The following is a 26,974-nucleotide window of genomic DNA, read 5'->3' as shown; positions in this document are numbered from 1 at the left end:
CCTGTATTCCATGCATACCTTTCTTACCTCTGTTGTGGAGTAGTAGACTGATTTCATCTTGATAGTCTGGGTCAGTCACCCCAGCCAACACTGTAACTCCCTTCTTAGCCTGTTGACTTAAAGGTAGGAGGAACCGAAAGTGTCTAGGTGGCAATCTTAACTTCCAGTTTAAATCATTGTTGTGTCTCCTGGTTGCAGTGTTTCCCCTTTGAAACTAAGATCTCTAGGCCAGCAGAATGTAATGTCGCAGGAACAGGAAGCAAAAACTTTGCTAGTGGATCACTAAGGGTGATGGTGAGTGGTGCCACTTCCACTCTTATCCATGGTCATGGTATCTCACACAGCATTGTTTCTGACCAAGAAACTTACCTCATAGAGAAAGGAGTGCAGCAATGGGCTCATGCTCATTGAATTAACTTATCTTACCGTGTTCTCCATCATCTTGAAGCAAATGTCTTGATAAAATGGTGAAATGGCCTTTTACAGTGCCAACTAGATGATAACACTTTGCACGACTGGAGCAGTGTTCTCCAGCAGACCACAATTGCTCCAAATCAGCACCAGGAATATGGTACTCTTTCTTCCATAGCCAGGATTCATGGATCCAGGAATCAAGGGGTGAAGATAGGTGTGGCACTATCCACCATTACCCCTAGTGACACACTAGCAAAATTTTTGCTTCCTATTCCCACAACTTCAAGCTCCCCTGGCCTGGGTGTTTTAGTTCCAAAGGGATAAATATTTCTACCAGAAGACATAACAATTCCATTGAGCTAGAAGTTAAGACTGCTTTCTGCCCACTTTGGGCTCTTCATGCCTGAGTCAGCAGGCTAAGAGAAGAGTAACAGTGTTGGCTGGGGTGACTGATCTGGACTATTGAGGAGAAATTGGACTGCTATTCTACCATGGGGTAAAGAAGAGTATGTCTGTAATACAAGGTATCCCTAAGGCTGTCTCTTAGTACTACCATATCCTGTGATTAAGGTCAATGGGAAATTATCATAACCCAATCCAGGCAGGGCTGCAAATTGCTGAGACCCTACAGAAATAGAGGTTTGGGTTACTCCAACAGGTAAAGAACAATAACCAGCGAAGGTGCTTACTGCAGGCAAAGGGAATACACAACGGGTAGTAGAACAAGGTAGTTATAAATACCAGTTACAACCATGTGGCCAGTTACAGAAACAAGGGCTGTACAATCCCTATTTTGTTAAGAATACGTTTTTGTGTGTATACACATATATGAAGCAAATATCTTTATTTTCATTGCTTATCCTTTGTTATGTAACATTATATGTATTGAGCTTGTATTAGTATGAGTACTGTTAATTTTACATTATAGAATTTTAGTTATTGTATATCAGAAAAGGAGTAAACATCATGCAAGAACTTTACCTCCTCTTCTGGGGAAAGGATTCATGAGTTTTTGGTTATGCACAAGATGGCTGTATTGTTATTTAGAGATTAAGTATGATAAAGAGATGTGTATGGGTGCTAAGTTGACAAGGGACGAACTTGTAATGGTTGATTTTGGATGTCAACTTGACTGGATTAAGGGATATCCAGGTAGATGGTATAGCATTACATATCTTCAGTGCTTCAGTAGGCATTAAGCCCATCCCTCTTCTGCTGAGAGGGAAACAAACCCAGGTGTTTTAACATTTGATTAGAATGATTGGATTGCCCTATGTATGTCCATGAGGGTGTTTCCAGTGGAGATTGCCATTTCAGTCATTGAACTGAGTAGGGATAATCTGCCATCAATGTGGGTAGGCACCATCTGATCAGCTGGGGTCTTGGATAAAACAAAAACATGGAGGAAGGGGGAATTCTTGCTCTCTCTCTCTCTCTCTTCTGGAGCTTGGGCACCCTTTATCTTCTGCCCTTGGACATCAGATCTCCAGGTTCTCTGGCTTTGGGACTCCTGGACTCATACCAGCAGTCCCCTAGGCTCTCAGGCCTTAAGCCTAATACTGAGAGTTACACCATCATCTTCCCTTCTTTGGTTGTGAAGTCTTCAAACATGATCCAGGCTACTGGACATCCTGGTCCTCCAGGCTGCTGGATCTCCTGGCTCTCTAGCTTGCAGATGGCCTATCATGCGACTTTTCAACTTCCACAATTGAGTAAGTCAATTTCTCTAGATAGATGATAGATAGATAGATAGATAGATAGATAGATAGATAGATAGATAGATAGACAGATAGACAGACAGATATCTCTTAGTCGTTCTGGAGAACCCAGACTAAAACACTAGCTTTACAGTTTGAAAAAAAGAGGCAAAAGATAGTTCTGATTTTGAATTGACTCTAGTTTTTAACATTCAGGTAGATTAAGCAAAAATTTTCTCAACATTTATGGTAGACTTAAATAGGTATGATTCTTCTTATTCCTATACACATACTCACTTGCACTGTGACTTTGCTGTTCCTTCCATCAAAGGGTATAGAGCCTATTTCTCCACCCCCTGAATCTGGGTTTGGCCATGTGACTGCTTTGGAAAATGGGACATTAATAAATGTGACGAGCAGTGGCTTGGAAAGGGGTTGAACATAGGGGCTTACACTCTTGCTGTTCTTGTTACTACCCTGCAAATAAGCCTGGGCTAGCCTGATGGATGATGAGAGACACATGGTGTAATCATCCCCATAACCCTGGCCAACAGCCTGCCAACTGCCAGATGTGTAAGGTGGTCTTAGATCATCTAACCTCCAGCCGACCCATCAGCTGACCATGGACGTGAGCCAATTAGGAAGACATCAGCCAGGTCAGGCCAACCAGAAATGCTGAGCCAACCAATCATGAGCTAATTATACTGTTGCTTAAACAACAAACTTTTAGGATTTCATGTTATGCAGCAAAAGCTAACTGACACAACACTAAATTATTCAATCATTTTTCATTATCAGATTAACAAACCTCTATTGAATGCCTTCTGTATCAGTCCGTTTTCATGCTGCTTATAAAGACACACCCGAGGCTGAGAAGAAAAATAGGTTTAATGGACTTACAGTTCCACGTGGCTGGGGAAGCCTCACAATCATGTCAGAAGGCAAGGAGGGCAAGTCATAACTTACATGGATGGCAACAAGAAAAGAGAGAATTTGTGTGGGGAAAACTCCCATTTTTAAAAGCACCAGATCTCATGAGACATATTCACTATCACGAGAACAGCATGGGAAAGACCCACCCTCATGATTCAATTACCTCCCACTGGGTCCCTCCCACAACATGTAGGAATTGTGGGAGTTAAAATTCAAGATGAGATTTGAGTGAGGACACAGCCAATCCACATCATTCCACCCCTGGTCCCTCCCAAATCTCATGTCCTCATATTTCAAAACCAATCATGCCTTCCCAGACATCCCACAAAGTCTCAACTCATTTCAGCATTAACTCAAAAGGCCAAAATCCAAAGCCTCATCTGAGACAAGGCAAGTCCCTTCCACCTATGATCCAGTAAAATCAAAAGCAAGTTAATCACTTTCTAGATGAAATGGGGGTACAGACATTGGATAAATACACCCATTGCAAATGGGAGAAACTGATCAAAACAAAGGGCTACAGGCCCCATGCAAGTCCAAAATCAGTGGGGCAGTCAAATCTTAAAGTTCCAAAATGATCTCCTTTGACTCCGTGTCTCACATCCAGGTCATGCCGATGCACGAATTGGGTTCCCATGGTCTTGGGCAGCTCCACCCATGTGGCTTTGCAGGATATAGTCCCTCTCCTGGCTGCTTTCGTGGGCTGGCATTGTCTATGGCTTTTCCAGGTGCACAGTGCAAGCTGTCAGTGGATCCACCATTCTGGGGTCTGGAGGACGGTGACCCTCTTCTCACAGCTCCACTAGGCAGTGCTTCAGTAGGGACTCTGTGTGGGGGCTCTGACCCCACATTTCCCTTCTGCACTACCTGGCAGAGATTCTCCATGGAGCCCCTGTCCCCGTAGCAAACTTCTGCCTGGCATATCCAGGCTTTTCTGCCTCTGAAATCTAGGCAGAGGTTCCAAACCTCAATTCTCAACTTCTGTGCACCTGCAGGCTCAACACCATGTGGAAGCTGCCAAGCCTTGGGGCTTGTACCCTCTGAACCAATGGCGCAAATTGTGCCTTGGCCCCTTTTAGCTATGGCTGGAGTGGCTGGGACGCAGGGCACCAAGTCCTTAGGCTGCACAGAGCAAGGGGGCCCTGGGCCCAGCCCCTGAAACCATTTTTTTCCTTCTAGGCCTCCAGCCCTGTGATGGGAGGGGCTGCTGTGAAGACCTCCAACATGCCCTGGGGACATTTTCCCATTGTTTTGGGGATTAATATTCAGGTCCTCATTACTTATCCAAATTTTTGCAGCCAGCTTGAATTTCTCTACAGAAAATGGGATTTTATTTTCTATCACATTATCAGGCTGCAAATTTTCCAAACTTTTATGCTCTGCTTCCCTTACAAAACTAAATGCCTTTAACAGCACCCAAGTCACTTCTTGAATGCTTTGCTGCTTAGAAATTTCTTCCACCAGATACCCTAAGTCATCTCTCACAAGTTCAAAGTTCCACAAATCTTTAGGCCAGGGGCAAAATGCCACCAGTCTCTTTGCTAAAACATAACAAGAGCTACTTTTCCTCCAGTTCCCAGTAAGTTCCTCATCTCCATCTGAAACCACCTCAGCCTGGATTTCATTGTCCGTATCATTATCAGCATTTTGGTCAAAGTCATTCTTCAAGTTTTTAGGACGTTCCAAACTTTCCCACATTTTCCTGTCTTCTTCTGAGCCCTCCAAACTGTTCCAACTTCTGCCTGTTGCCCAGTTCCAAAGTCACTTAACACATTTTTGGATATCTTTTCAGCAGCGTCTCACTCTACTGATACCAATTTACTGTATTAGTCCATTTTCATGCTATGGATAAAGATATATCTGAGACTGGGAAGAAAAATAGGCTTGATGGAGTTACAGTTCCACGTTGCTGGGGAAGCCTCACAATCATGGTGGAAGGCAAGGAGGAGCAAGTCATGTCTTACATAGATGGCAGCAGGCAAAGAAAGGAGCACATGCAGGGAAACCCGTTTTTAAAACCATCAGATCTCATGAGACTTATTCACTATCATGAGAATAGCATGGGAAAGGCCTGCCCCCATGATTCAATTACTCCCCAGCAGGTCCCTCTCATAACATGTGGGAATTGTGGAGTTACAATTCAAGACAAGATTTGGTGGGAACACAGCCAAACCATATCACTGTATGTTTGTAAGACCCTCAGCTAGGAACAGGGATGCAAAGCCACATAAGATATGGTTTCTACCTAGATGGCCCCATAATCATAGTATATAGATACCAGCATATAGATAATACATATCTATGTATATGCAAAAAGCATATACACCCTTTCACATATATACCCCCAACTATATGAGAGGCACTGTTATCTGCAAAGCAATTTAACTTTTCTTTACAGATTGATTTGAACCAACAGTATGAAGCTGGCTCCTTAGAACAATGGAAAATAATTGGTTTAAAGTGATTCAAAAATACTCCCTTCCCAAAGTCATGAAAGTAGTATGACTTATGTACTTAAGTAGCAGACTACTTATGATCATGTGTGCTTTACTGTGATGAAGAACATCTCTTTAAGATGTTTGGAGAAGAATTATGAGAAGAACCACTTAAAGTGATTCTATGCATAAACCTCCCTTCCTCTGAAACTTGTCCGTTTGTCCATGTGTCTGGCATAGTTACTAGATGATGAAAGAAAAAAGAAGAAAAAAAGAAATTACCTGTGAAACTTTCAAGCATGAAATAACCTTCCAGAGCCAAGCCTACACATTACTTGGCATGAGTGTTCAATAAATGCTTGTTAAATGAATGACACACTGATAACCTCAGCTTCAATTTCTCCAAATATAAAATGAGAAACTAAATGATCATTAGAGTCCCTATCAATCTTAAGATTCAAATAGTTTTTTTCCCACAAGACAATACAAAGGCATAAAAATGTACACATCAGTACAATTTATTTAGTCTTACTCTAATACAAGTTGCATTTGTTCTTTAAAAGAAACAAAGTATAAAACTATAAAAAAAAAACACCTTGAAAATTACAAATTTTTTTCAAAGCATGATTTTAAAATCACATCTTTAAAAAGTATGTTTGAGATGTGCCACAAGGAATCATAAAAATTTTCAAAAGATAAAAAATAAACATTGACACAGAAGTCAATTACTCAGTCACAGAAGTATTAAATATAAGGAAATTTTGATGAATTACAGCTTTATTTCTGCTGCTGTCAGGGGTACTTCTATGATGGGATTCACAAATTTTACGAGAACTTTAAGCTGAATATATTTGTCATGTTACTAATGCTATAAATTAATTCTAAACCATGGTTTGGGCATTTCACAAACGTTGAGAACACTAGTTTTTGGCTTTGGTAATGACTGCAAATACCAAATTCTTTTAATTGTAATAACATATACATCAAATACACCATTTTAAAGTATACAATTCAGTGGCATTTTGGCACATTCACAATATTATGCAACAATCCCCACTATCTTGTTCTACAATATTTTCATCAATCCAAAAGAAAACCCCATACCCATGAAGCAGTTACTTCCCCTCCCCCAGCAACCATGAATCTGATTTATCTCTATGAATTTACCTATTCTGAATATTTCATATAAATGAAATCATATAAGATGTAGCCTTTTGTGTCTAGCTTCATTCACTTAGGTTTTTTATCCTCCAAAGAATAGCACATCTTTCTGCATTTAAGGTAACAACATTTATGTAAATCATGAGAAAAGGAAGCTAAACGACATCTGAGGTAAGTGAATCTGTGCAATGACCTTTCAGAATGCAGTTAAAAGTTTTCAATACTGACTGGTATTCAAACATTGATCAAATGAACAATACTACTTTAACATTTTAAGTGCAAATAAAAATCTTTAGAATTCATGTCCACCGAATTATTAGCCATTCAGAGTAACTTATTTCATATGTCATGGCTGTCATGACAAAGCTATTGGAATGTTGTAGGGACCAATACTGTTCTTTCCATATTTTATTTAAAAGACAGATCTTTTAAAAAGTCATCAATTGATATAAAAGACATCCAGATGACATAATTATTCATTGGGTCATTTTACTCTTGAGCAGGTACAGTGCCCATTATTTCCATGGTTTGGTTTCTTTCAATCAAATAACATGGTTAAATCTGAATGCTGATACTTGTTAGATTCAGCAATACTTGCTGATTTTTGAAGAAAAAAATGAAAAAAAAAATTTGTTTCTTCATGGGTGAGCTGAGACTTTAAAACAAGTGTAATAAGTTACTTAAATCTAAAACTACTGACCAAAATGACTAAATTCAGGGTCACCTCACCAGAAAACTGAAGTCATGGGATAAAGAAGCAATAATGACAATATGGAAAGGAGGATTTCAACAGAAAAAAAATATCCTAGGACAGCAGAGTGCAGGACCCCTTTTTTTTCAACTTAAATCTTTTGAATATTAACAAATTGTTACTGTTCTTATGTCATCAGACTTTAAAACTTATTCACTATCATGAGAATAGCATGGGAAAGACCTGCCCCATGATTCAATTACCTCCCAGCAGGTCCCTCTCATAACATGTGGGAATTGAGGAGTTACAATTCAAGACAAGATTTGGTGGGAACACAGCCAAACCATATCACTGTATGTTTGTAAGACCCTCAGCTAGGGACAGGGATGCAAAGCCACATAAGATATGGTTTCTACCTAGATGGCCCCATAATTATAGTATATAGATACCAGCAAATAGATAATGGCAGTGCAGTATGATTATACTGTAAAATGGTATGATTTTAAAACGAAATATAACAATGTTACTTTTTGACTGGAAGGGGTATTAAAAAGCTAACTCTAGTCAGTTTCTCTGTCAAAGAATAAACAAATATATCAACCTATTTGCCTTACATCTGAGAAACAAAATTTCTAAAAATTTATATTAGAAAAGGGTAGAAGTTAAATCTGATGAATTTGCCTTTGTTAGGAGCAAGTGACCTAATTAATTGGTTTTAAGAGTTCAACACAAATGCAGTTTTATTACTTTCAAACACACGAACTATTAACCACCACAAGAACTAGCTACGTATTGAAGAACCATTCCCTAATACTTGCACACAAATGGGTTAATGATTTTGGAGATGTTTAAATTTTTACCCAGTATTTGCCTTATGTTGTCAGTTCACTTCAGAACTGTTTTCTTCATAGTAAAAGACAGAAGCTTCCGTCCAGCATATCAAAAAGATTGAAAATTATTTTTAAAAAAGGACTTTGCATCAATGAATTTTTACTATATTTCTATACAGCATGTTCATGAATCTTCCTTATAACCCATTTCTTTGTAGTTTATTAATGAAAAGTCACTGTCCACATAATACACTGAAATATAAAACAATCTGAATACAAAATGCCAGTTTTGAAATGTGCTAAGGTAACAAAACACCTCAAGATGTATCGCCATTAATACATCTCAAGGTGTACTGGCCAATTATGAAGATTATATATGTCAAATAAACATATGCATAAGCAATTTATTTAAAAAGTTTAATCATAGATGCAATAACCTATTTGTAAAATTCAGCAAGAGGCCCTAGTTTCGCAAACATTTTCAGAGCAACATACCACACTTGGTTAGTCTGTTTCCTTTTGGTATTGCCCCAAAATGCTTTCCAAAGCAGTAAGAATCAAATATCCTAGACAACATTTTCCAAATTTCCTTACATCTAAATGTCTCTTTTCTTCCTGCATTTGTAAAGTGAAAAAGTGATCCATGTAAGGACATAATTCTCTCTCAAATATCCTGGTACACTAATCACTGCCTAAATTTTGAGTACCTGTTTTCTCATCCATAAAATTCAAATTTGAAAGGTTTTATCTCTTGATCTCACTTTAATCTTTTAAATAAAGGGAATAATTATGTAAAAGATGACTTCAAAAGCAAACCATCTTTCCTTTCCCCTTATTTAGAAAGGACTTCATTAGAGTTGATCTTTGCTGAATTCAATTAAATTCCCATTATTAAATTATCTTAAACACCATGAAACAAGTCACTGATGAGTTGATAAAGGTATAACTAATATTCTCTGCTTCCTAGACCTTATGAGCATCTTAAGTAAGACTACTTACAGCAACATTTAGATAACCAGTCAAAGACCTATCAGAGAAATTATTTCCATCAAAAGTTTGTCCAGAGAATAAGGGCCAATTGCTTTATTTCTACTGCACTTCTAAACAACCAACTCTGTAAGCTCCAATCACAATCATATCACCAATGTGGTATGTCATGCACAAAACAAACACATTTTAAAATATTTGAATAATTTTTCCTTAGGAAATTTTAAAATTAATAAACCCCATGTCTTTTCAGGTTGGGATGCAAAACATGAAGAAACCTCTTTTGCTTCCAAACACCTAAAACTAGTCAAATCCCCACAGGTAAAACTGTTATCAATATAGTAATATAAGCTACCATATCTTCAAGGGATATGGAAGTTTTGCTGAAAATCCTATTATCATCAACATTACTAAGATCCCAACATCCAATGTTAAAGGACAGATATAAATAGCAACAACATTGATGAGATAGGCAGCACAGAGTCAAAAAGATCAGAAAAGGTTCTATACTACTATAAACAAGAGATCCAATCTTTCAAAACATCGTATTGATAGGGTTGAAAAGATCCCTAAAAATATTTTTGTAGGATTTAATCCAGTATTTGTCTACTTCTACTCTTCGATTACCCTACAATCTGAATATGTTCACGACTCTACACAACAACTAAACAAGAGAATGAGATGACTAGGCTAAGTGTTACCACTAATGAACTAAAATTTGCACTGCAATTTACCTTGAACAGAAGAAACACTAGTAAAATTTTAAATACTAGTAAAGACTAATTTAAAGAATACAAGTCCAACAACTACAGTACCCAGTGTATTTTGTCATATGGCTGTAAAATTGAGACAACATATATAGTTTAACCATTAATAAATTACCATCACTCTCAATTTTTGATTACACATATATTTATACAAACACACACAGGTACACACATATATCCACTCCAGTAATGCACCAGAGTGTAGCTGACATGACCCAGGCTTCCCTCTAAGTTCTAACGCTTTACTGTGCATTAGAATCACCTGGAGATCTTGTTAAAACAGATTCCTGGGTCCCACCCCAGAGTTCCTGATTCACTAAGTCTGGAGAGAAGCCTAATAATCTGCATTTCTAACAAATTTCTAGGTGTTGATGTTCCTGCTGGTCCAAGGACCACACTTTAGGAACCACTGCTGTAAGATCTGTGAGTCTCAAAATCTAGTAAAAAAGAGTGAGAAAGGGAGAAAAAGGGAAAGGGAGAGGAAGGGAGGCAGAAAGATTAAGCTAACAGGCAGTATTGGGGAAGGAGGCAGAGGATAAAAGTGAATTCAAATACTTCCCTCCATCCTGATGCTTGCCTTTTACCTTGCTATTTAGGAAAGACTAAGGAATCAATGGTGACTTCTCAAAGTACAATCTATTAGGCCAACATACAAACCTTTTCATACTTAAGAGGAGAGACAGATAGTTTCCATGACAACTTTTAGAGATATAACCATGCTAGAAACTCTTCCGCCTTTCAGTGAACTTAGGTGGTATTACTTTCGAGACACTGAACGATCAGAGAAAGCTAACTAATGAGTGTCTCATATTTTTAAAAAATTAAGGTTCACTAGTAAAACATGTGTGAGCAATGATAATCAACAACTACCATAACATGCAGAAAACCCACACTACAGAAACAATATGATTGTGTTGGAATTTGTCAAACAAGTATTAACATTTTATTTAAATGAACCTTTTAAAGTTATTGAGCCATGTTAAGGGAAAATATTAATTTTATTAGAACTTGAACAAATGTTTCACAAAGAAAACATTTTAACAAAATGGTATGGTGGCATAATAATAACAAAAAAGAGAACAGCAAAATGTGTAAAAGAAATATAAGGTGGAAAATTATTAAATATCTCATAATCCAGTGTGGAAATAAGAAGTCTAAATTTAAAACCAATGAATTTTAAAAAGCATAACTATAAAACAGAAGTTAATGCTTGTGCTATCCTAACCACAGACACATTCTTCAGCAAAACTTTAAAAGGTCGAGTTATATTTTATGGTATTATATTTTTTGTTGTTGTTTTTCACAGAAATACAGACTGTTTATTCAATCTCACAGTTGAGAAAGAAATTTTAAGCACTGAGAAATAAGTACTCTACTATTTAAAATGACTGGTGAGGCAAAACAATTGATTAGTCTTTAATGCTATATTTTTCAACTGTACTAAGGACTTGACTCAACCAAAACAAATCTTAAGCTTCAGAACTCTCTAATGCCCAAGGAACGCCTCTGCCCGATTGCCATATATGGGAATCAAGAACCTAGTAATCATAGAGCACTCTCAGGGACAAATGTAGGAAGAGAGGACACAACAGAGTTTTCACAATTTTAACAAGTAATCTGTCACCATTTCAGACTACCAAATGCTAAAGACAAATTGTTTAAGTATATATCCCCACCTCTGCAATTTATTTCTAAACACTGATATATTCATTTTTTAAGCAGACCACATCAGGTTAATAATGGTATAAATCAATTTGAAAACTATAATAAACTACTTCAAGAATAGGTATATTTTTGCATTATACCTTGACCATTACGCAAAGATGCAATTCTTCCTTTCTTGGTGGTGAAGCCTATGGGAAATTAACTTGGAAACGTTTCAAAGAGATTGTCAACCAAAACACATTTCTACATGATTGTCATTTTACAAAGATAACAAATTTCATGTTTTTAAATGTCTTAAAACAACACAGTTGTAATGTTTATAAACATCAAAAGGCAAAAATTTAATAGTTAAGCCCTTTGCATTCTGAATATTTGAAATTTATACAATATGCCCAATTCAAACTTAAAATGAGGTATATTATCTTTTAAAACATTAGATATCCAGCAAATATGTAATACCAGGAGCAGTTTCAAATTACAGTATATTCACAGGCTTGCTTTTTGTTTGCTTGTTTTTGCATTGTCCTGTCATATAACACACTGCGATGAGTCTTTGGATGTGGCATCTAACAAAAAAGAAAGCTGCACATGGTCACTCTGTGTTGAACTGTAAGTATATGAGATTAAAAACATCTTTGTGGATTATTTTTAAAACATGATAAACTGCATTACCAAACTTTAATTACGATTTTACATATGTAAGTATATATTAGAGATCATTTGTGCATTAACAATTGTATAGGGAAGCACTAAAAAACAAAAACATTATAATGATCTTATGGCAGTGCTTAAGAAATTGAGAATATTTTTATATGAAAAACCTATGCTGTAAAAAATCTGAATCAAAGTTTTGCTTTTTGATTGCATGGGTTGCAACCCACAGAAAACAAGGAATAAATTGGTCAGGATATTTTTAGTTTAAGAAGCAAAAATTTAGGAGCCAAAAATACGCACACCACTGAAAATACTAATTCTTAAAATTATGCAGCTAAAAATTAAATCACCCTGTCCAGCAAGTTCCACAAATTTCACACATTTCAAACATTAAGGCAACTTTTTCCAACTAAACAGTACTTTATAAAAATAGATGTCACTTCAAAACATTATATACATAGTAACAATAAATTTAGCTAGTTGTAATATTTAATACATTAATAAAGTTTCACATATTACAAAGAAATTATACTAGGTGCTTGCATATATGTGCAAGTAAAATTACAACTTTTAAAGTACAGGTTTTAAAACTGAGCGTAGTGAACGTCCTTCTTTAGTGAGTTCTCGTGTCACACACATACATGGCAAAGGGATTGCTTCCTCCCGTTTCTCGACAACATTGTAACTGCATTTCTTCAAGTGGTCAGCCATGCTTAGGATGTCAGCAAATTTCCATTCATTAACAGAACAAAATGCAGTACTAAATCGCCATACCTACAAGAAAATTCTACTTTAGATTTCAACAAGTCAATTTGTAGAGAATCAAAACACACTTTTTGCTCCTGCGTACATTTCTGCTATTGCAGAAGCATCCAATATAAAGTTTCAAATAGCTATAAAATTAAAAATTGGCAAATCCTTTTGGATACAAATATATCTGTCAAATATTTACAAGGTAAATCACTTCCATGACATTATGACTTCAATAAATTTAAAAACAATGAAAGACAAAACTCAGTATTAAAAATCACACCCCAATCTGGCTTACCAAATGATTTTTATAAAATTAAAACTGCACAAATTCAGAGCCATTCCCTAAAATATTATGTACTGCACACTATTCTTTCATACTCTCCGACTGGCTATCTAGAACTAACCACACTCTGGAGATACAATGCAAGTGTTATTTTTTTCCTCCAGATTTTTCTCTCCCATTCCTATTTATACTATCAGTACTAAAAAATATCCTAGAATATTGTATGCCAAGGTAAGCTTATTTTCCTGCTGTTCTCAAGTACTAAAGGTGCTTAATAATATTCAAGTACTTTGATTTGTTCAAAATCGCTCTGAAATTTTATATAAAAATAATATTTATAAAGTGGATCCTATTTTAGTTCATATCATTGTAAAACATGTTTCTAGGCAAAATATTCACCTGCCATCCCTATTCATATCTGTAGGTAAAAATATTGGCTTCTTCCCCTTTTGTCCACCCAACAGCTCTAGGCCCTAAAGCACTGTCAAATTATTAGTCCAGCAAAGACTGTGCCCCATGCCCGTCATCTTTACAACTGAAACATATAGCTACCTGAACATAAGTAACAAGCATGAATGCAGAGCAGGACAGACCTAGATAACAAGCATGAATGGGGCAGGACAGGCCTAGGCATCCCTGCTAAGTGTATCAACAGGCAAATGTTGATACAGGGAACAATTTATATGCGTTGAACAGCAGATGCTTTAGAACAAGCCTGTCTAACCCGGGGCCCGTGAGCAGCATGTGGTCCAGGACAGCTTTGAACGCAGTCCAACACAAATTCGTAAACTTTCTTAAAACGTTATCTGAATTTTTTTTTTTTTTTTAGCTCATCAGCTATAGTTAGTGTATTTTATGTGTGGCCCAAGACAATTTTTTTCTACCAATGTGGCCCAGGGAAGCCAACAAATTGGACACCCCTGCTTTAGAGAGTGCCAGATTTAAGCAAAACCCTCAGCATTTATTGCTTCTCAGGAAAGCAAGGTAGTATCTTCTCCGGGTGGCTAGATGTCTTCAAATTTTGTGGGAAACCAATTATTTGTCAACTACCAATAGAAAGTCCCCATTGTTCAGCACAAGGGTACCCCCTATACTCCTTAGGGTTATGATCAAATACCCTTTATGGAGTAATTTCCCAAGAGTCAGTGAAGGCCTAGTGATAGTATAGATGTCACTAGCCTCCCTTACCATTCCCTATGCTCACAAAACTACAAAGGCATTAGGAGTTTTCCTTAAGCTTTGGCAGGTGAATTAGCTGAAAGATTCAATGGAGACAGGCAGTCTCTCTACTTCCGTACAACTGAGAGTCTGCTGAAACAAACTTAGGAAAAGCAGGCAAAAGAAAATGTATGACTCCCCCTGCTGATTACAAGGTTTCTTAGTAATGGATCCATCTTTCATCCAAGTACGCATCAAGTACTTACTGAGTGCCTACTACACAGTAGCTGCTATGCAAGGGAGTATTTTGGTTCCCTGAGAGTCCCACTTCTCAAGGAATTTATAGTCTAGTGACTGAAACTGATCAATCAATTTCACAACAGCACAGTGAGTGCTTTAGTAGAGGTATTTAATGGAGCACCACAGGAACACAGAGCAGTGCAACTCTCAGAAGGTGTCAGGGTTTGGGTGCCAAGAAGCTATCTTCAGGAGGTAAAACCTGAAGAGTAAGCAGGACACAGCAAGAAAGATGAAGATCAAAAGATGGAGAAACCAGTTTCCTAAGTCAATTAGTTGGCAAGCTTACTTAACCTCTGTCTGTAAAATGGGGACAGTGGATTATGTAAGTTAATACAAGTACTAACGCACACTGAGTAGCATATTGCAGGTGCTCAAGTGTGAGTATTAGGGATGGCATACTTTAAAGACTTAATGCAAGAAAAAACATTAGGGAACTGTCAGTAAATCAATGTGGTTACAGTATAAAATGAAAAGGAAAGTGAAAAGATAAAGATGAGATTACGAAAAGTCTCAAATGTTTTATTAAGGAGCTGGACTCTATCCCGGGGTGATGAACAAATATTAAACACGTTTTTAAGCACTGCAGTGACAGTGTAAGAATTGTATTCAAGAAAATATACATCACATTAGCTCTTGTGTATATATTGTAAAAGGGCCCAAATGGAAGTAGTAACCCAGTTAGAAGGAAGCTGTTGTTGTAGTCCAGGAGACTACTAAAGTTGGGACTGAACTTGGGAAATGGCAGTGCAAACAGAGAAGCAAACCTGAGAGGTATGAGAAAGGCAAAATAAACAGGACTTCATGATTACTTGAATAAAAACAAAGGGGGGAGAAAAAGCAGTCAACATAACTCCTAAATTCCTGGTTTAGGAAACTTGGTGATGATGGTGCCAGTTTCTCAGACTAAGAGGGGGAGGACTGGAGTAGGCTGGATATGTTGAGTTTGAGAAAGCTGTAGGGTAATCAAGTGGAAATGTCCAGTAGATGCTTGTGTGTAGTGGCTGGGAGTTCAGTGGAGCAAATGGCTAGGATACAGATGTGTGAGTAATCTATATAAACGATGGCGAGTTAAATTTGAAGAGTAGGTGAGATTTTCTGCAGGAATGATTATAGAATCCCCAAAAAAAATCTCACTCCATATGTCAATACTAGTAGGCAAAGATAAAAAGACCATACTAAGAGTGTCCCATCCCAAAGAGAAGAAAAGATACAAAATCATAGGGAAAACAAAAATACACACAAACACAAGTGGTAAAAACTTTCTGCCATCAGAAATTCCCTTTTGGAAAAAAAAAATCATGAAACAATTTGTGTGATCATTTATTGGTCAAAGCCTCAGGGAAACCAAGTGGATGTAGAATTCTGAAAAATCAGTGCAATGAATGAAAGAAAACCTCAAGGTGCTACAAATAAAGTAACCAGTTTGAATGCTGTGCAACTAAATGTAAAGTTTATCACAATTGTTTCCACTTTAGAAAATGTAAAAGTTTCATATTGTAAGTGTTCAAAAATAAAAAACACCTTCAATCAAAGATATCTGTAATGCCTTCCAGTTCCTACTGAGTAGTGTCAAATAGAAGCTGAGCAAAAGTAGCGTATCACAGAAGGAAAATGGTGTAGCTTGGATTTGCTTAGGTCTGCCTAAATCTCCAGCTCAAGTTTCCAATACAGTATGCACCACTTCTTTGGACTTCACTAAACCGAGTCACCACCCAAAATATCAAATCCTACTGCCCTACTGTTTTCTCACACGAGCCTAAAGCATTTCCTCATTCATCCATTTATGTTCCTCTGGTCACTTTAATATATGACCACAGTCGTAGTTATAACTTTTTCTCATCTCTCGCTATTTAGGTTATACCTGAAACAACCGAATCCTAAGAACGAAATGGCCATAGAATGGAGAAACAATTACAAGCAGGAAAAAAACCCTCTTCTTACTTCCTCCATTATCTTATGATGCAAATTTTTCAGATGGAGTGCAAATTAGAAGATGGTAAAATGGATCCAAACAAAAAAGAGTTGTTATAGAAAAATTGAGAAACATAAGTGGTCTCTGCCATATTAGATTATAATCTAGTTCTAGTAAACCTATAATTATGGCAAACAATTCTAACTATCCTAGTTCATTACTAATTTCCATTAAAAAAATTCTGTCATCACATTGATTTAGTAAGTTTTAGGGAATGGTCAATTTCTCAACAAGATATTAATTGTATTAATTCAGCAGTATTACGAAAGCCCTCTTTATGTCAAATAAAAGGCTGTAAAGATTACACTAACCTTTTCTTTTATCTGCCATGATGAATTTCCTTCTGGATACTTCCTTTTCCCCCACTGCAGTATGACCATGCCACGAGACTGAAGCAGGCTGCCACACACATCCCTCATTAACTTGGATACACATGAGAGCTGGCATAAACTGAAGCCATCAAGAAAGCCTGCAATATGCTGCAAGACCTCAAAAGGAAGACTACTTAGATGGTCATTATGTAATCCCAACACACAGTTTCTAGCAGGCTCCACTAATACTGTAGATACACATGGCTGAACACCAAATGACCGCAAATGGCGATCATGTATAATCTTCGCTCCTTGTATTGATGGACAAAATCTACGCTGAGAATAGGTACAACCATAGTAAGCTAAAGGACACCTCTGTTCCATCCAGCCATTGAGTCCAGCATGAATGTCACCATGCACATTCTTAAAATGGGAAGAAAATTCTTTCCTTCTAAATAACTGTCCACACACAAAGGTAAACATTGAACGCTGCTTGGGTTGGTACCTAGCGACACATTCCAATACTAAATCCAGCCCAAGTGTCTGAAATGGACTTGGATTTGAAAGCTGTGGATTGGCATGATCACAAGCTGAAGCTGAAGCTATCTCCCCAACCATTGTATTTGTAGCTAATATTGCAGATGGAAGTGAAAAAGTCTGAGTCCCAACGTCAATGTGATAAATATCAGCCATGCGGCTATCAGATATACCCCGACCTCCTGGAGAATCTCCTAGACAAAACAGCAGCGCTGCTGTGATCAGATCTATTCCTTGGAGGCCCATGGGATCTTCTGCAACTTCCAAATCTGATGTATCTACTGCTTTATCTTCCTTTGGTTTAGACCAACATGAATTAGAAAGAAAATTGAATGAAGGAGCATGACTGAAAGATAAGACATCTACATTCTCCAAGTCCCCTAAGTCTACTTTTTTCCAACACAATTCACCTTCATCCTCATCATCTGGCATGAGGATATGCTGAACTGTGCCATTAGGCAAAGCACTGGATGGTATTATTTCCCTAAGTTGTGCTGCTACCTCAAGTGAGCTGGAAGGTTTTGAAGTGCCATCTGATGCCACACGGTCTCCATTTGTTAAGTTACTTTGTTTTGAATCACCATGTAAATTCTGATTCTGCTCTATGACCTGGGTACATATATTTTCCAAAGGAAAGCCATTACAAAGAGCCGAAGTGTCATAAGAACTTGTATTCAAGTCACATAATAAATCACTTGAACCATTTTGTTCAGACTGGGCATTCTGATTTGTGTCATTGTAGTCAATTCCACCTACTGCTCCTATCTCCTCCTCATAAAGATGATCTTGGTCTTTCAAGTTTTGATCCTCTAAGCTTTCTCTCGCATTTTGCTCTTCATCCATGTCATTTGGGATACTTGTATTTAACATGCCAATGTCTCTTGTAGCAGTATTCAGGATATCCAAAGCAGCAGCCAAACTTCTGGTTGTTTCTACAGTAGCTTGATAAAGTGCACCATAAGATTCTTCATCAACAGACACCAAACCATTAGTATGTGGTATTTCTGGGACACTTGATTTAACTGAGATTTGTTCTCTAGGTTTGGATACTTTATCAGTTGCTTTTGACATCATGGTGGCTACTTTGAGGGATTCTAAGAGCATCCTTTGGTCTTGAAGAGCCAAGGCCATATCTAATTGTGCCACTTCATCAACATCTCTGCTTAGATTTTCATATGATTTCCGGTCTGCATAACTAACTGGCCATCGATTCCATTCCATAGTACAGCACACTACACTTGCAGGACACATTTCCAGATGTTCAGCAACTTTATTTCGGGCCATGGTAAACGGACATCCAAAGTCACTATTTAAGCAAGGCACTCGTTCAAATGGACATAAAAGTCGATGCTCTTCAGCTTTACAAGAATGGAAAACTGCACCACAAACCAATGGACAACCAATCAAATCACAGGAAATCCCAGGCTCTGGTCTAGTCATGCACCGTCTACTGACACAATTCACACAATGGGAATGCTGCAGCTGCTCCTCCATAATGGCTAGCACAGCTCTGGTTGATGAAATGGAAAAAGATAAGAAGTTAGCCAAAAAGTTGTTGATTTTTCAAAATTGTTTAATAATTAAATCACTAATGTATCTAATATCTTGGTTTATTTTAGGATGACATATATAAAATAAACATACTTAACCAGTTAATTTTACATATAATCAATGTCTTGAAAGGATATAAGCACTTATATTCTAGTAACAATTCAGTACTATAGAATGTCATAAGGGCTCATTTTTATATGCCATATAACAATATGCCTAAAAGGGCAAAAGTTTCAAAATATATGATTTAAATTCTAATACTGTATACTATATAATGTTAAACACAAGTTAATGTGCATTTTAGATTTCAGAGTGTTTTCACTTTTATCTTTCTAATTTCAACTAAACTGATTTTGATTGTACCCGACATTGCAGAGACCTCATATTACTAAAAGAGAACAGTATGAATTTCATGAATGTATTTAAAACTTTATTAGAAGTTTTCTTTTTATCCCTTCTAAATGAATTCATTTAAGATTTCATCTATTAATCCTTCCTTCTATATATGCCTTAATAAATTCTGCAACAAATTAAGTCTTAACTAGAACATACAAGGAATTTATCCAGATATAAAAGTTCTAGCTCAAGCTCTGTGGCTGTGGGCAAATCACTTACTTTTGAGGGTCACATTCATTCACTAAATGCCTATTTATTGTTTATCATGGATCAGGCACTGTGTTTGGTGTGGCAATATGAAGATTAGCAAGTCACAGTGCCTCCTCTCAAAAAGCTACAGCAAGATGTCAAAGACAGTAAAAAGTGTCGTTTTTATGTGGTCCATATGACAGAAGTAAAATGGTACCAATAGAGAAGATAATAATCAATATGAGTAGGGATTAGAGAATAATTCACAGTAGTCTTGAAAGAGAAGTCTTAAGTACGGGAGGGTAAACTGGTAAAAACGAGAGGCATTCAATGCTGAAGTAATAGCAAATGCAAATACCAAAAAGCATGAATTAGCAAAACCTCAAGTTCCCTAGTATTGTTGAATCACAGGGAAAAAATGCAAGGTATCTGTAAGAGATGAGGCCAGAAAGGAATAAGGCAAATCATGATGAGTGCTTTATGCTGCTCTAAAGAGTTCACACTTTTACAACTGGAAGTCACTGAGAATTTTAAGCAGAGAAATAGTTCTATAAAATAACATGAACTGATTAAGTCTTTCCTGCTTTAAAATTTGCACTGTAACTTTTATAAAGAAAAGTTTTATATCAAAAATAAAAGTCTAACCATAATATATTGACTTAATTACAATTAGTGAGTCTATTCAATGTATTTTTAGTATAATCAACTTCTTTACTGGCGTGTTTCCTATTAGCAATAAAAACTTAAAAGATTATTTAACTTTTAAAAACTGAAATAATAGTCATGGTGTCTCAAACCTGTAATCCCAGCACTTCGGGAGGCCAAGATAGGAGGGTCGTTTGAGGCCTGGAGTTCAAGACCAGCCTGGACAACATAGTAAGACCCTCTCTCTACAAAACAAAAACAAAAAAATTAGCCAGGCATAGTGACATGCACCTGTAATCCCAGCTACTTGGGAAGCCAAGGCAGGAGGCTCAATTGAGCCCAGGAGATTAATGCTGCAGTAAGCCATGATTGTGCACCCCCGCATTCCAGCGTGGGTGACAGAGGGAGACTCTGTCTCAAAAAGTGATAATAATAATTGAAATAATAACATAACATCCGCCCTTTGCCACCATTTTTTTTTTCTTATCCAGTCAAGCTTTCTAAAGAAAAATACCACCAAAAAACTTCTAATCTCCTATATGTCCTTTAACTCTCTATTCTGGTTCTATTTTTACTACCCCTATTAAAACTGCTCTGCTGAGAACCTCAATACTAAATCTGGAGGGCATATTTTTCCAGACCCCATCTTCTGTGGCCATTGTATTGTGATGATGACTAATCTCTTATTTTGGGACTATTACATCCTCTTATTTTTCATGATGTCTCTCCAGTCTTTCTTCTACCCTTAGTTTTAACTATTCCTCAATAATAATTACTTAAATATTGCATTTCTTCAGGGCTTGTGTCATTTTTTTGCTTATTCTGTACATTCTCCCTGGGTGTTTTCATTTTCTCCAAAAGTTTCAATTACCATATGCTGAAAATCCATCTATACATCCTGCCCAGATTCCTCTTTCAAACTCCTCTTCACTCTCTACAATGGATTACTTATGATATATTTCTACTTGTATATGGCACGGGCAACTCAGTTCAACATTTCCAAAATTAAATTGCATTGTAGTAGACAAGAATTTTCTGGACAGGAAGGTGATTCTTACCCCTGTTTTCTTCACCTCAGTGCATAAGAGATTGTTAACCCTATGACATAGTTTTCCATAAAATCTATCTTGGTTCCAGGTAACTAATTAATCACTCCTCAATTGCTATTATCTTTTTCTCCAGTTGAGGCATGAGTTTCCTCAAGCTAGAAGAACAAAAGTGTACCTGAATCATCATCAACAGAGTTTTTCTTGATTCAGTAGAAAAGTTCCAAGTTGATATTATGGTGTTCAATGATGTCAAAGAAAAGACAAGGTACATACTCAACAACAAAATTGTATTTTTAAATTGTGTTAAAAATTACAAATTATGAGTTGAATATTTTTAAATGTTTATCTTCATAAATTTTAAAGATAAGTATAGAACTATAAAAATAGACATACTAAAATAGTCATATAGGAAAAGACTAGTGACAAACATTTGAAAATTAACCGGACATTTAAAGAGAAACTTTATTAAGAATTACAACAAATCTTACTGAGTGATTAGATTGTGAAAACAGCTGTAGCTTTCTTATTTTGCAAGAACTAGACTGAGCTGATCTCACATGCTGAAGGTTACAAGCTTGACTGTTACTAAGGGAGAAACCTAAAAATACAAGCAGTTTCAACAGAAGTAACCAGTGCTCTCAGAACTTTTAGGGACACTTTATGTTACTGTACACACCATCACATGACACCACCAGGGAAAACACATCTTAAAAATATCACTTAATTCAAAAGCGCTTAAAATAGCGACTGCTTGAAACAGGGTCTGAGTTAAAAGCAAAAACAGCCATAATTTTCAAAGGTAGAAGGAAAGTAGTCAAGCTTCAGTTAAACAGTCTCTTTTACACTATCCATCCCCCTTTGAACAAGGTTTTAAAAAAGCATTCATAGCAACAAGTTCATAACATTTATTATTTTCTGAAGTAGACTTAGAAGGAAGAGAGAACAGTAATTATGTGCCTATTTTATCCTTCTTTACATGTCTTTATAACAACCTGGAGGAAACTGAGGTTCAGAAAGAGTAAGTGATTTGCCAAGGTCATCTACCTAGTAAGTGGCAGAGCTAGGACTATACGTTCTAGCTCCATGCCCAATCAACATCCATGGACAATAACAGGTATGTTTACTTATAAAAGTTTAAAAACAAGGCGGCACTTCTGTAACTGGTGATCCAATGTTAAGATGTTATGTGAGTAATGGAGATTACACAACTTTGCTTGTAGTTTATCCCAGTACTTAATCACTCTTGTGGTCAAGAAAGTCTTTTGGTCTCTTCCAATTATAATAGCATTTTACTCTGCTTTGAATATATATGTTTTAAATTATTTGAAGAATAATTTACATAGATAATGCTCAGTATAAGTGTACGGAACATTACATTACTAAATTTAACAATTCTTACAATAGCCATACAAATGAGGAGTGAATTTCAATTCCATTTTCCTATTAACTATATTAAGAAAAAAATTAAGAAAACACAGTAGTCAATACTAAGAGTATTCTGAGAATAGAACCCTCAGCTTCAGAATTTAAAACTCTTCTAGATTCATCCTCCACCTAATCAAGACCACTACGATCAAATTAAACGTGCCTTTATAAAGTATTTTGCAATTGCCTGTAAATCCTGTAGAACAGGTTGAAAAACATCAATCTCTTATTTATCAGTTACACAGCAGGCACACTAGAAAACAACTAACATCTCTAATAATTTACACATTGAATTTAAATTATTGGAAAAGTTTCGCTGGATCTGAAAATATTAGTAAATCATCAAATGTTTTCAATTCTTTCAATTTTCTCTAAGAGAAGTTCTTTGCCAACTCATACTCTGTGGCTGACAAGCAATTCATAAAAATAGTTCTAAGACATGGCATTTTCCCATATAATGAAATGAGATCTTGTCATTAAAGGCATAAATACATTGCCCTCAAAAGAGTATTTTTAAAAATTCATTAAAATACATAAGGAGGTAAGTAAATATAAAGAAGTGCAAATTAGCATGATTTTAAAATATAAGAGCCATCTAATGTATTCAAAATAACCTGCTGCTTCAAGGCTGTTCCTAACGTCTGCCTTTACCTCTAATACACAGACAGATACGCATATCTTTTCCTCCCCACACACCCCTGCTGCCTCAACCCTAAATCTCCGCTTATGTGTTCCTTTTCCACATACTCCAAAGACAAGGTATGGATCCCATATTGTGTGTACTCATTACACACTGCCTTTTTCCCTGGTAATACTAGTGACAACTCTAAGTCATCGTTTTGTTTAATATCTATTTCCACAGGAAAACTATAAGCTCCAAGAAAGTCAGAATCATCTCTGTCTCATTCTTATGTTCCCTACATTCAAAATTCTGCCTCAATGAGAGACTCATTTGTGTTAAATACATGAAGAATTATAATATAAGAAAATAATTAAATGGACAAATCAGAGTCTTCATTTCATGGAAAACTACATATTCCACATAAAAATACGTTACAGATCTGGCATCAATCAAATTGAATCAAAATTACTTCATTGTACTGGCCATAAAAAGTCAATGGTGCTCAAACATACGCTGAGCACATAAGTAATATGTTTCAAGCATTATATATGGAGTAAGACAAATCATCTATCAAAAAAGCAAATCAGAGAAAGTTAGTTTCAACCTTCCATTGTTTTAAAATCTTAAATAATAATAATAATATGAGAAACACAGGAAGAAGCATTTACCTTATATTTTTCTACTATTTTAATTCCCTAATCAAACCTGCAGACCAATTACTGGAAAAAAAAAATGAATACAGAAGCACTGGGTTCAAAAAGAAAGGAAGAGATTAAGGTCTACACATGCAAAGGTGCCTGAATAGAGTGTGAGAAAAAGAAGTTCAAAATAGGAAGTGCTATCAGCCTACAGCTTAGTATTACAATTAACATGGTATTAAATAAAATATACTTAAAACAGTAATATACTGTTCCAATGTAAGGCTGATATAAAACTATAGAGAAATTTGCTCAATTAATTAACCATTATTACAAGTTAAGTCCACAAATGAAATTTCAAATTTAGCAATCAGTTATAAGTTCTTCCAGTGCAAATCTCATCCCTTGTAAAGTCCAGAGGTACTAGTGCATAGTACCTCTACTGACTGTTTATCAGACGCACTCAGCTTCAAAAATGATAATAAATCTATACCTCAGTTAGGCATCTTATCTTACTGTTTAAAAAGAGGTGGGTTTGGGGGGCAGTGGTTAGACAAAATCAAAAAGACTATCCTTAAATTACCAACTCAAAGTAGTAGCTTTCAATCCCAAATGGCTAAATGGATTACAATGTATACATTCTTTTATTAAACTTTCGTTTTCATTTATAAAATGGATGATTTAATTATACGGATTTTTTTTTACGTTTTATTGTTCCAGATATATCAAAACATATATTCTTCATTTCTAAATATGGTCATGGTCATGAGTAGCATATTCTAAAGCGAAATCTATTTGCAATGTTCTCCACTAAATAAGCAAATGAAACGATCATAGACTTACATAGGAAACTGAAATAGTATTAATAAATATTTAATACTCAGACTAGAACCTATTTGAGTTGATACTCAGATAAAAATAATCCACCCAAATGGCAGAACTCAGTTTATCAAAACAGGTAACACGACATGGGGGAATGGGCTTCCAAGGAGTCTCAGCTTAGTGACCTTGGGGCAATTACTTTACTCTGGAAACAATCTAGAACTTTATAAAGGTTGTTTACAATTATGTGTATGTCCAATAGGATATAAACATGCAGTTCTCAGAAACCAGATGTACTTCGATTTGCACAACAGCCACACTTACATACACAAAAATTGTAAGTGTAATTATTTTTATGAGATCATTAATTAAATGCAATCATATGAGGAACTACCTAGTAATAACATTACCCATTCTTTTAAAAAAAAGATTTTCATAGACTGGGTTTTAACTGATCCGCTTGTCTGTATCTAACATCTACCTACCTAAAATATAGAAGCAACTTGTTTAAGTCCAGTCTCCTCTATTTCATCACACTGAATTTGAATTTAATTTACATTTTATACAGCCTTTGACTCAATTGTTTTATGTCAAAAAATTCTACAAATACAATGACATTCTATAGTATGTACTAACTCCTTTTATCAAATAAGCAGTCTTAGGAACTGAATTAAAAGATTTATCCAAAATCATACGGAATAGCATAGGGCTTACCCATTAAAATATTCACATCTTAGAAACATGTTATATCAAACAGTAAGCATTAACCAATGCCTATTTTGGTGACCTTAAGGTACCTCTCTATACACGCTATCATTACCTATATAATATTGCTTTTTAATGATATATTAGGACACTTTTTAGAAGAAGTCTCCCAGTGCTAGACCGGGAGAAATACTGGATTGAAATTAAATACCTAGTACACTTGGTATACATTAAGTGTGCCTATATTGGAAACCTCAGTTCTCTTATAGCATTCACGAAACTCCACCATTTCCAGAATTTAAAAAAAAAAAAAAAAGTTACGTCACGGCACTACAGTGCTAGGTAAAAACAAATTGGCAATTTAAAAAGTTAGCAAAACACCATGTTACCCCCAATTAAACTTCTGTGATGAGAAACAGTGACTAAGCATTAAGAAGAGTGATTCAGCGGAAACCGCATATTGAAATCTAACCCTCTGAAAAACCCTAAAGGTTTATTTTATGCTACTCTTTTCCTTTTGCCATGTCAACAACTGGACTGCTTTGGAAAACCTTAGTATGAGCAAAAGCAAAACCTGTTAATATAATTTACATAGGTCTCTAAAGAACAAACAGTATTGAAATTGAGCAAATGGAAATTTAAAAAGTTTGGGATTTTGTATTAAAAGAGTTTTAACTTAATCTACACCGATATCATAATGCCCATAAATAACTTCATCTTGGATCAGAGTCAACGAAGTAATCATGGAATAAAAGGTCAATTCGTTCCCAAGCATCTTTTATTTGGGACTTACGACAGGGCTCAAAAAGAAAAACAAGAGAAAGGGAGACGGAAATGGAGTACTAGGACCATGGTAAATACATACTGTTCTGCCTCTTTGCCTCTATACTCCCAAATACACACGTTAAAAACATATTGGCAGATTACTCTGAATTCAGCATGCGCTCTATAAACCCCTTCCAAGCAAAGCAGTTCCAAGGTGCAGGTCTTGGAACAACACAAATAACCTCAGGTCTGCAAAATAAGGAAGTTTCCCTTTAATAACGACCGAGGCTAAGGATAAGATCCTCTCACTTCCATGAATGGAAAAGTTACCAACTTTGCTCATCCCGTGCAGATAGTGGATGATGCCTCCCTAGTCTTACTTTAACCCGTTTGTCCCCAAAGAACCCAAGTTTCTAAAAGCCAGATTGAACAAGAAGCTTAGGGTTCCCTAAGTTTAACTCCTCCTTCGTCCCTTCCCACTACACAGACACACAAACTAGGGGGAACACAGAGGTCGGTGCCCTCGGGGCTCGAGTCGCCATTTGCTGACCTCCACGGCTGGCCCGGCATGCGGCCGGGCGCGGACACCAGCGCCACGGACGCCTTCTCAGCGCGACCG

The 26,974-nt window shown here is 36.4% G+C and overlaps 2 protein-coding genes across 2 annotated transcripts; both read right to left on the bottom strand.

Annotated features, from left to right (window-relative positions):
- Window positions 1-2,300: 2,300 nt before the first annotated feature.
- On the bottom strand, window positions 2,301-4,992 carry LOC105524255. The gene has a single exon (XM_011959446.1). The coding sequence runs from the start codon at window positions 4,740-4,742 to the stop codon at window positions 3,642-3,644; it is 1,101 nt and encodes a 366-aa protein (XP_011814836.1). The 5' UTR covers window positions 4,743-4,992; the 3' UTR covers window positions 2,301-3,641.
- A 5,843-nt stretch (window positions 4,993-10,835) lies between these two features.
- Window positions 10,836-19,055, bottom strand: FBXO30 (F-box protein 30). Its single transcript, XM_011959445.1, has 2 exons — window positions 17,012-19,055; window positions 10,836-13,008 (listed from the first exon to the last, which is right to left on the bottom strand). Exons 1-2 carry the CDS (start codon window positions 19,040-19,042, stop codon window positions 12,805-12,807), a joined length of 2,235 nt encoding a protein of 744 aa, XP_011814835.1. The 5' UTR covers window positions 19,043-19,055; the 3' UTR covers window positions 10,836-12,804.
- Between the last annotated feature and the right edge of the window lie 7,919 nt (window positions 19,056-26,974).

The sequence above is a fragment of the Colobus angolensis genome, unplaced genomic scaffold (genome assembly GCF_000951035.1).
Source record: "Colobus angolensis palliatus isolate OR3802 unplaced genomic scaffold, Cang.pa_1.0 Scaffold493, whole genome shotgun sequence".
NCBI classification, from domain to species: domain Eukaryota; kingdom Metazoa; phylum Chordata; class Mammalia; order Primates; family Cercopithecidae; genus Colobus; species Colobus angolensis.
This window is presented reverse-complemented; position numbering and strand designations above follow the sequence as displayed.

Excerpts from the sequence above, each read along its gene's own strand:
- LOC105524255 (XM_011959446.1), bottom strand. The coding sequence starts at position 4,742 with ATGTGGGAAAGTTTGGAACGTCCTAAAAACTTGAAGAATGACTTTGAC.
- FBXO30 (XM_011959445.1), bottom strand. The coding sequence starts at position 19,042 with ATGGAGGAGCAGCTGCAGCATTCCCATTGTGTGAATTGTGTCAGTAGA. Across the intron at positions 13,009-17,011 it reads CATGGCAGATAAAAGAAAAG|GTATGGCGATTTAGTACTGC; the intron begins GTTAGTGTAATC and ends ATTTTCTTGTAG.